This window comes from Papaver somniferum, chromosome 3, assembly GCF_003573695.1.
Source record: "Papaver somniferum cultivar HN1 chromosome 3, ASM357369v1, whole genome shotgun sequence".
NCBI classification, from domain to species: Eukaryota; Viridiplantae; Streptophyta; class Magnoliopsida; order Ranunculales; family Papaveraceae; genus Papaver; species Papaver somniferum.
In genome coordinates this window covers 203,292,326-203,303,138 of record NC_039360.1, presented here as the reverse complement: position 1 = coordinate 203,303,138, position 10,813 = coordinate 203,292,326, and the positions used below count along the sequence as shown (strand labels likewise).

Sequence of the window (10,813 nt, the reverse complement as noted above, 5' to 3'; positions counted from 1 at the left end):
ACCTGACTTAACGTCGTAAACCTTTGAAACACAGTGTCTCATAAGTTAAAATTCTCTAAATTGAAATCTCTATCGCTTGCAACTGAAACCCAACATCGAATTAGAGAAACATCTTCCTCTGGAGTAAAATCCACTTCGGTATGCGAGCACTAGGCATGTTGAAGTGAATTTGAAGTTGGGTTGGAATGAGTAGAAATTAGGTATTTATAGGGGGAATTGATGGCCGTTGGATGAAGATCTGATAAGCGTTGATCAGACCAGCGAGCGACAGCTTGACTAGCGCTACGCTGGAATGACCAGCGAGCGATGGACACTCTATCGCTCTCTGGAAACTCTGTTGTGTATACCTATATGTTGTTCCTGACATATAGCCATACGAATTTGGCAGTTTGGCATACCCATAATGGATACATATATATGCCAAATATTCGTTTTTGGCATGTGCATAGGAATAGGCCTAATAGTATCAACTTTTCCCCCTTAATTTTACCTATCAGAAAATCACCATCTACACTAGCATAGTTGTTTCTCATTGCTAGATTGTAGCCAAAAATGACTAACATGGTGCACCAGAAGCGTATGTTAAACTGCTCAAGGCAGTGTCATAGCGAGAATGGACGACGGAAATAAAGCCACATTGATTCAGGTTTAACATGATCATGAAAGTATCATCTTTCCTATGTACGTGTCACATTGCTATTCGCAGATTACTCATTTCTCCTTCCAGCTAAGCTTTAATGCCCACTTCAATCAACAACTCGACATTCTATGAACCTTAGCCTTTCATCTCTTTTTCTCTATCTTCTCATAAGAAACGTAATTTACAGAAAAGTTAAATATTCTGATGGAACTTTCAATTTCTTGAGAAACCCAAATGCAATGGAAGCTTTAAATGCATCAAGCTTAACCCCAGTTTCAGTTCTTTCTGATAGAAGAACGAAACCCCGAAAAGTTTCATCACTACTTTCAATTCCTCAACTTAGTTTCTTAAAATCTTCTACTCCTAACGCTTCTTCTGCATTATCAAAAAGTTTGAATAGAGGTTTAGTTGCATTATCTTCTGTTCTTAGTAGTGGGTTTGCAGAAGCACTTACATATGAAGAAGCTTTACAACAATCTGTAAGCACAGACAATTCTGATATAGATTTTGATATCGTTGACAATGCTGTTAAATTTGTTACAGAAAACCCAGCAATTATAATTGGTGGATTTGCACTTTTAGGACTTCCATTAGTATTATCTCAAGTGTTTAGCAAGAAACCCAAGGCATGGGGTCTTGAATCTGCCAAAAATTCCTACTCAAAATTAGCCGAAGATGGAAATGCTCAATTACTTGATATTAGAGCAGCAGCTGAAATTAAGAAAATGGGTAGTCCGGATATTAGAGGATTGAAGAAAAAACCAGTTTCTATTGTATACAAAGGTGATGACAAACCAGGGTTCTTGAAGAAATTGTCTTTAAAGTTCAAGGAACCAGAGAATACTACGTTGCTCATTCTTGACAAGTAAAACTTCTCAACTGCTTGGTTTTTATTCTAAACTTTTATGTAAACGGAATAGTTTTTCTGATAAATGTTACACTTCTAAGAATCCTAACCTACCGGATACGGAATTTTGATCATAACAAACAGAAATGTATACTTAGATAAGTTGTTTCCCAACCGTCTTCTCTAAATCGAGTTTACGGGAAGAAAAAAAATAATGTGGTTATTGAGGTGCACATGAGGCCAATCTAAACTAATATGCTCACGCGGTGATTGTTAGGAAGCTCAACACATCTTCAATAGACTGTTGGAGGAATACTACATAACTTAATTATGCTAAGGAAATACTAATACTACAAACATTTTGCCAGTGTTGATACTATAGCTTTGTTGATTCTCAAGTTTTGTCATAGTTGTTGTTCCTTCTCTTAACCCTCTAATTTTGAATTTATGTTGTATTTTAAAGGGACATTTTGACTCTGGGTCCCGTAAAATGGTATACCTTTGCATTTGGAGCCTAACTTTGTCCAGCTTTGAGTTTGGGTCCCGGTTAAAGATTGACTATTCTTAACCATCCAACAATCAGTTAAATATGAGATATTTTAACAAAAATAAAACGTTTTCGTTAGTCATTTCACTGTCTTGGATAACTTGGTAGAGTTAGTAAATAAATAAAAAGTAATATTTTCGTTAAAATAACCCATATTTAACTGATTGTTGGATGATCAAGAATAGTCAACCTTTGACCGGGACCCAAACTCAAAGCTGGACAAAGTTAGGCTCCAAATGCAAAGGTATACCATTTTATGGGACCCAAAATCAAAATATCCCTATTTTAAAACTAAGCAACTCCATCCAAAATCCAAATTATTATGGAATTCAGGTTTGATGGAAACTCTGAACTGGTTGCGGAATTGGTAACTGTCAATGGTTTCAAAGCTGCTTACTCAATAAAAGATGGTGCAGAAGGAACTCGAGGATGGATGGTTAGTCTTCTTAACTATTACTTCTGATGTTCTAATAAGCATCCATATTCGGATATCTTGATACATGAATCGTGATGATTTATTCTGATGGTGCAGAGTAGTGGGCTTCCTTGGATAGAGCCAAAGAAGACACTAAGTTTTGAATTTGGTAGTTTGACAGAATCATTCAGTGGTGCACTTGGAGTATGTAGCTCATGATTTATATTCCTTTTCTTCCATATATAGGCCTAGATATAGCCAGATAATTCTGTTAAGATGAATACACTAACTCCATTGTCCATTCATGCCTAACGCAGGAGACTTCTGAGGCTTTGTCACTCGCCCTTGGAGTTGCAGCAGCTACTGGACTAGGTCTATTGGCATTTACAGAGGTTGTGATTTCATCACTTCTCCTTCCTGGGAAATATGCATTCCTTGCTGTTTCTTTGACAAGAACGTGACATTAACAGTGTGATGTTTTCTTTTTTCAGGTAGAAACAATACTCCAACTTCTTGGTTCCGCAGCGCTCATTCAGTTTGTCAGCAAGAAGCTTCTATTTGCTGAAGTTAGTCTCTATATTCCTTCTCATTAGATGATTATTAATAGATTGGGACAAAGTACATTATGATTCTGGATAACTGTGCATGTATCTAGAACAATGACTCCATGAACTAGTTTAATTATAACATCTTTCTTTAATTGCTTTCTACTGACAGAACCGAAAGGAAACCCTTCAACAAGTTGATGAGTTCTTGACCACAAAGGTTGCTCCTAAGGAGCTTGTTGGTGAAATACAGGTAAATCGTTTCTACTAATACCAGAGCTTGTTTGTGATGTAACATTTTAGGGGTCTGTTCATCTTCTTTTTTTTCGTACTCTAATTCTACATGTAATTCAGCAAATCGGATTGTCTTTTCTACCGTCCTCCATTAGTAAGAAAGCTTTACCAGCACCTGAAGAAGTTCCAAATACTGATGTTACTAGCAACGTGCTTAAAACTGAAAAGGACCTACAACTGAAACCCGAGGCACCTGCAGAGGGTAATTCCATCCCCAAAACTGAATTTAAAGCAGAAGCAGAATTAGAGACACCAACCGAAAGTAATTCCGCCGCCAAAACTGATGCTAAAGCAGAACCAACTCTTCGATTTCCAAGACCACTTTCTCCATACGCATCCGTAACTCCCTACTTGTCATAGTCTTTCCTTCACTACTCGAACTTATATTTACTTCCGTTTTATTAATTAAGTGCAAGTTTATCAGTTCAAGCTTTACCATTTCTTTTAAATTTAATCTGGTTTTGCAGTATCCAGATTTGAAACCTCCAACATCTCCTTCCCCATCACAGCCTTGAAAGTCTCGTCAACAACAAACGTGTCTTTGGGATTTTTCTGTGGACATATGAGATACGTATTAGGAAGATCGCGCCGTAAGATATGTTGTATATGTTCGTGTAAGCTCAAGCTAAGAAGATGGAACAAAATAGAGTTTGTTTTGAGTTTGAACAAATTTTATAACTATATTTTGCTACTCCCCTATCTTTTGTCAGCACTTTTGGCTTAATTTGGCATTGCTGTGCTTTCTTTAAAATCATTCTTTTGTTGTGCGTTATTATGCTTTGTTGTGTAAAAAAACGGTAGAAAGTTTGGTAAAATAAAATTTAAAGCTAAAGCTAATTTAAAGTGCGATCAAGTCGTGTTTGGTAAAATATCATATTCAATTACTTTTTTTTATAACAAATGAATAAGCACATCTCTGAAAATAATTTTTTCCAATTTTATTGGATTTAAATTAATTTTTTATTATTAATTATATATATATATGATATTAAAGTTATTAATTATTACAATTATTATGATTTTGAAAAAAAAATTATTTTACTTAGCCACTTTTCTTTTTGATAGAAAACGATAATATATTAATTAAGCAATATGATACAGAAAGTTTACAATTTCATTTTTTCCGAAAATATCAGAAAGAATACTTTATTTTTGCACTTGTTGACACAAATGTTTCGACATGTGTTGTAGTATTCCGATTCTTGCTTCATTTGCCACTGAATCCGTTGCTGCATTGTGATCTCTATTTATAAATTTTACCTTAGCTTGTGGTAGTCTTCCAAGAATAGAAGTTGCTTCTTTTATAGTATTCTCAGCTGCCCAAGAAGTATTTGTTCCTTTTTTTATAATGCTATCAGCCGGAACTTTACAATCGGTAGAGATAACAACACTTAAGAGAATATTGTCTTCTAGCCATTTTAAAGCAATTAAGAGGGATTTTGCTTCTGCATGTAGAGCTGAGGACGCCCAATCTGAACCTGCAGAAAGGTGCAAAAATGCTTCTTGTTCGACCACATAGAGAATGAAGGCGTAACCCATGGATAAGTTCTCCTTATCAAATGACGCATCTGTAAAAATTATCCAGTCCGCTTTTAAGTTGTTCCAAGCAGGTTTAGTTGCTTTCTTTTTCTAGAATATCTTTGTTAATATCCTCTTTCTTGTACAGTTGGGACTGAACGAAATTCTTAATCTGTTGAATTAATTTAACAAAATATCAAACTAAATTATTTAATATTTGCTTTTATTTTTAATATCTTCTTAGCCGCTTTTTAATTTAACAAAATATCAAACGAAATTATTTAATATTTACTTAGCCACTTTTCAATTTAACAAAATATCAAAATAAATTATTTAATATTTACTTAGCCACTTTTTAATTAACAAAATATCAAACTAAATTATTTAATATTTGCTTTTATTTTTAGTATTAGAGAATAAAGAATATTATTACAAGAAACTAGTTGGAAGCCTTACAAGTTAAGCTCCAACGACGTACTATTACATTAGTTGAACAGGTTGCCGTACTAGCCTACCAGCGAGGCTCATGAGGAACCAACCAAAGGAGCCGGAGCGGTTAGGGGGGGTGATTATGTCGTAAGAGGGGCAAGATAACTCTACCTTCCATGTCAAATTCTGCAATATTGCCTCATTGGGAGCTCGAACCTGGGACCTCCTGGAGTGCATGAAACCCCTAAGGAACGGAAATGACCAGCTGAGCTAGCTACCCATTTTAAAACAAGAAGTTCAATAAAATGTGTATAAAAAAAGTTTAAAAGGGAAAATAATAATTTTTAAAGAATAAAATATAAGAAATAAAAATTGATTGTATATCAATTAAAAGGTAATTTTTGTCATTCATAAAATAAAATAAGGATCAAAAAGGTAAATCAAGCACTAAAATTAAGTGGGGTCAAAGCCTATGCTTTTCTAGCTTTTAAAATCTCCTCCTACCCTAGATAACAGCAAGGAAGACTCTATGATATGGATGTCAGCTAAAGATGGAGTATTCTCTGTGAAAAGCACATACAAAATGCTTACCTATAATGACAGAGAAGCACAAATAGAAGGAAGAACTATCGATAGAAAGGTATGGAAAAGTTCATGGAAATGTAAAGCTACACAAAGGATAAAACTCTTCACTTGGAAGTGCATAAGACGTATTCACAGCACCAAGTTCAGAAGGGCAAAGTATAACAGCAACACTGAGACTAGCTGTGATATTTGTAGGGGAAATGAGGAAACAATAGAGCATATTATTTTTGATTGTAGGCATGCCAGAGCAGTATGGAGAGGCATAAGCATTAACATTGATGCTGTCAGAGCTAATTGCAGCACAGTTTCTGAGTGGGTTACAAGTTGGTTCTCTACTTCAAATCAAAACAAGGATGAGAAATGGCTGTATTCTCTTATGATTGGTGCTTGGATAATTTGGAAAGATCGTTGTGATGTAGTTTTCCAGTGAGTCTCCTTAAACCTCTAAACTCTATACATAGAATACATTATCACCTTGCATATCATTTGCATGAACCTCATAATGCTGCATGTTTATGTTCTAATGTCTCTAAGTGGAAACCTCCTTTAGAAACCATTGTTAAATTTAACATAGATCGATCTTACGATGCTGACACTAATCAATATGGAATTGGCATTGTGCTGCGTGATTCAACAGAAAAATGGACGAAAAGAACCTATGGAGGTGGAGCATTGAACCCAGAAGCTGTCGAGTGCATGGGTGTACGTGGAGCACTACAATGGGAGAAAAACTTAAACCACTCAGGAATTCAGATTGAAGCGGATGCAAAGCTCGTTATACAATCCATTAATGGTCACTCACTAGTCATTCAATGGGAGAATAGAAATCTAATAAAAGAGATCAAACATCTAAGATCTAGTTTTATTTTATGTAATTTTGATTATGTCAGTAGAGATGATAACCAAGTCGTTGACGCCTTAGAAAGAGAAACACAAATCTCTGCTGAACAGTTTAGTAATTTTGATTCGGTTATTTGTAATCTCCTTTTAGGAGATCAAAATGCGACTCATTAATAAAAGTTCTTTTTCGTATCAAAAAAAAAAAAAAAACTCCTCCTACCCATCTTTTAAAAGTTGGGGAATTTAGCAAGCACTTTGGATAAAAAACACTTTAAAAATATTTTACCAAGCACCAAAAATTATTATCATATATACGTTTTGAAAGTACTTTTTGAAAGAAAAGAAAACAATACCAAACTCAGCCTTAATCCTCGTTAATCATTTTTTCCAAAAATTAATGAGTTTTAATTCGCTTTAATCATTTTCTCAACAATTACATGCATCATGGGTTGAATAATCCATGACCTGCAGCTCGTTATAATAAGGATTAACCACTGATCCAGTTGCTCGTTGGTAATTTTAGCACGTATATATTAGACTCCCTTTGTTTTTCAAAAATAGAAAAAGGAATACAAAAAGGATTATAGTGGTTCGTTCTTATTGCCTACTTCTACTTTGAATAAAGATTTTATTAATGATGATACAATATATTTTCTCAAAATCCTATACTTATGCTTGAACGCAAAGAACTTAACCTACTCTCTCCAGAGACATGCTCTGTATATATAAACACAGTGTTCATACACCATTTTTTACTATTTTCCCTTACATCTAGTCTGATGGTATTTTCCACGTATTTCCTTATCTGAATTCATCGGCCTTGCATGCAAACATCCATGTTTAGTTCACATATAACCTTGTTTGTTCGCTAACTCTTTCGAACAATCGTGGATATCTCTGCTATGGATGTTCAGGCTTGATATAAACAAACCATGTACGCCTAACTTTTGTATTTAATGCTCTGTCACTTGGTTCAAACTTGACCATTCACACAACCATCTATGTGGTGCGTCTTAGTAGGTGTGGTAGATTTCTTAGATTTGGTGAAGCTACTTTATCAACTTTTATTCAGTGTTTCTCACTTCCATGTTCTTGATGTATCCGTATTCGGCGATGATTACACGTGGCTTCTAGATATTTTACCATCACAATCTGTCCCTTTTCCTTTCATCTTCCCTACGGGTAAGATGGAAAGAAAAACTCCTTATTAGCCCTTTTACCGCTGACACGTTCTACACAGATCAGTTTTGTAACTGCCACATATTAACTACTCACACGTTCAAGAGCTTTATGACTGGTTCCCCTTCTGCAACCGGTTAACATTCCCTTTTGAGAATTTGTGTCTCTCCAAAAGATATCCTCCTTGGGGTTTTCGAAATATTTTTCTTTTCAAACTTTTCTTCTTCTCTAAGTGTTATTTTCTGAAGTCTGAACTGCTCTACTGCCGCGAGTTCCTGAGAGACCCATCTTCTTTAACCTTTTGCTGTATAATTTTTCTTGCAATCACTTAATATCAAGTCATCAAAGAGACTTGTCTTCCTGCGGGTTTGGAAAGATTTTTAATCTGAGCACTCTCTCCTTCTTCTTTTCTCTGTTGCTGGTTTTAACTCTTATTTTCTATTTCATGTTTTTTTTTCTGATCTTGAGGTTCATCCGTTACTCTTTGATTTCCAAGAGATATACTACTCGGAAACCGTCTTCTGCTGATGCCAAGCTTCAGTATCTCCAAAATATCATTGAAACTCATGATCTTCGGAGATTCAAAGTTTCTTACACTCACCCAAAAAGTTCAATCGGGTGTTATATGACTTCGGATATTGCAAAGTAACGTTAGTACTTTAACCAAATAGTGATCTGTGAGGGTCAGTTGAAGGCTGGTCTCCGCAAATCTATTCGCCGTAGTCAGGGTCGTTGCACCAAGCGTGATGATTGAGTATAAGTACACAATCCTGCCAAAGATCATTCGTTGTATTCCCCTGACTCATTTCTTCAAAATTACTATTCTCCACAATCTGTGCAGAAACATCAAGGTTGGGGTCTGACCATTTTGTGAACTCCACGGTCCACGATCTTCTATCAGTGGTCCCCTGCTTCTTCTTGACGAGAACCCTCCTATATCAAATAAGAATCTTTGAAAAATTCGCGAATCGATGTGGTTCTGATGTCCCCTCATCATTGAAGAACCTGTTGTCTATGGTTGGGCCTCTCCTAATACATTCTCTCGTGGTGTTGCTTCATTCACAGTCACCTCCCTGATTATCAAGCATGGAGATGGTTTGGATTGAAGATCCAAGGCGTCCGAAAACCATTAATCTGACTTCGGAAGATGATGAATCATCTCGAGGATGAGGAGGAAGATAAACCTTTGTTTTCTCGATCTAACAAGCGACCTTCTCCTTAGGGGACTCGTTTTGAGAAGGTAAAAAACACTTCCTTGCCCCTGTTTTTTGGCTTGTTAACGCGAATATCCCCATGAATATTGTGGAGAAGAAATTGAAAAGCATGCTGGATGTTCGTGAAGGTGCTGGTATTTCTCCAATGATTCGGGAAGTTCCTGATCATTGTGCTGCTGGTGATACTTTCTTGGCTAGCTCTAGCGGAGGTCAGGTTGGTTACACTGTGGTGGATATGACTCTGAAAAATCTTGGTATTAATTTTAACATTCCCGGCGATAGTGATAATGAGGAGTTTTCTGGGAAGGTTCGGGCCCTGTTGACCAACATTTCGAGGTTTTAAAAGAGACTACTCATTCCACCGTTGTTGGTGATGGTAACATCCCTTCAGCTGCAGCCAAAGAAAATGTTATTGCTATTGAACCTAGTAGGATGCCTCGGTCAACCATCGTTGTTACCAAAGTTGATGATCGTAGTTCCGTTGGAGTTGATACTGGAGCTCGTGCCGGAAGTTTTGGTATTACACCAAATTAAGGATATAGCAACTCAAATTAGAAACAGGTTTAAAGCAGTTGCCAATTAGCAAATAAAAAATATTGTTGCTAAATTTTAGCAACAGTTCATTTTCGTTGCTAATTTAGCCACTTCTCAGGTCCTGTTGCGATTCACAACAGCTTTCATCTCGAGCGTGCCACTTATCTTTGTGGTCGGTGACACTTTGAACCATCTTTCCACCCCAATTCTCAGATGCTTTACAAGCAGCAAATTCTATTTCAACCCATTAACCCGAATTGAGCGGCAATTATCCCAAATATCCCCCCAAACCAAGTATACCACTATACCCGACCATTCTCAGCCACGACTTCATCTCTATCTGCTTTACTCTTCTCTCTTCTCTTTCTCTATTCATTTAGATCCGTAAGATTTTCTCTAGATAGAGAAAGAGAAGAGTAAAGTAGTGTAACTCAGTTAATTTCAATATAGCGTATTTGAGTAGTTAGGTTTGGTTTCATCTCTGGTAATTAAAGTCTTTCACTTGTGTTACTGTAGCTGGAAGTACAATACTGGATTTGAGAGTTATTGCTAAGACTAATATACCTAGGTATGACTTTATCTATTTGTTATACTTTAGTTTTGGGTTTAATTTTAGGTCAACCGAGTATGTGAGTTTTGGATGTTTATTGGGTTTAATTTTAGGTCATCCGAGTATGTGTGATTTGGGTGTCCATTGGTTTCGATTTTGTATGATTTGGGTGTTTTTTATTCTCGATTTTGAATGATTTTTAGTAGTCTATGGATGTAGAAACATTAATTCTCAGTTTGCTTGGTTAATTTATAATTTGTTTGGATTAGGTATATCGAAATTAACTATATGCTTGAATATGTATTGTTAGATAAACATCATTATACTGTTATATGTAGTTGAATCAGCATGAGTAAAAATCAATATGTACTGTTATATGTAGTTGAACTATGTAAAGTCTCTTTTATGCTTGAATAAGCATCATTACATGTCAATATGCGTTGTTAGATACTTACATTATTCCTTAATAAGCATCAGTACATCACAACCAGTACATATTTCTGATATGAGGAGTTTTTTAAGGAATATTGGCTCATTTATAGTTAAAATATAGCTAACTAGTCATGCTCAAACACATAAACATGCTTTGTATATATTAGGAAAATCCTCAATAGAATTTGCTTGATTCAGTTCATAGCTGAAGGTTTAGTTTGTAAGTAAGTTAGATCTTGTTTTT

At 35.7% G+C, this 10,813-nt stretch overlaps 1 protein-coding gene across 1 annotated transcript; it reads left to right on the top strand.

Moving 5' to 3' along the window:
* The first annotated feature begins 782 nt into the window (after positions 1-782).
* LOC113358453 (rhodanese-like domain-containing protein 4, chloroplastic) lies at positions 783-4,141 on the top strand. Its single transcript, XM_026602025.1, has 8 exons — positions 783-1,505; positions 2,368-2,470; positions 2,567-2,653; positions 2,767-2,841; positions 2,941-3,015; positions 3,167-3,247; positions 3,349-3,627; positions 3,756-4,141. The coding sequence occupies exons 1-8, from the start codon at positions 880-882 to the stop codon at positions 3,801-3,803; spliced, it is 1,374 nt and encodes a 457-aa protein (XP_026457810.1). The 5' UTR covers positions 783-879; the 3' UTR covers positions 3,804-4,141.
* Positions 4,142-10,813: the final 6,672 nt, after the last annotated feature.

What these genes read in the sequence shown, in the direction of transcription:
- LOC113358453 (XM_026602025.1), top strand. Translation starts at nt 880, where the DNA reads ATGGAAGCTTTAAATGCATCAAGCTTAACCCCAGTTTCAGTTCTTTCT. An exon ending in ACGTTGCTCATTCTTGACAA is followed by an intron (nt 1,506 to 2,367) that starts GTAAAACTTCTC and finishes TATGGAATTCAG; the next exon opens with GTTTGATGGAAACTCTGAAC. An exon ending in AAGGAACTCGAGGATGGATG is followed by an intron (nt 2,471 to 2,566) that starts GTTAGTCTTCTT and finishes CTGATGGTGCAG; the next exon opens with AGTAGTGGGCTTCCTTGGAT.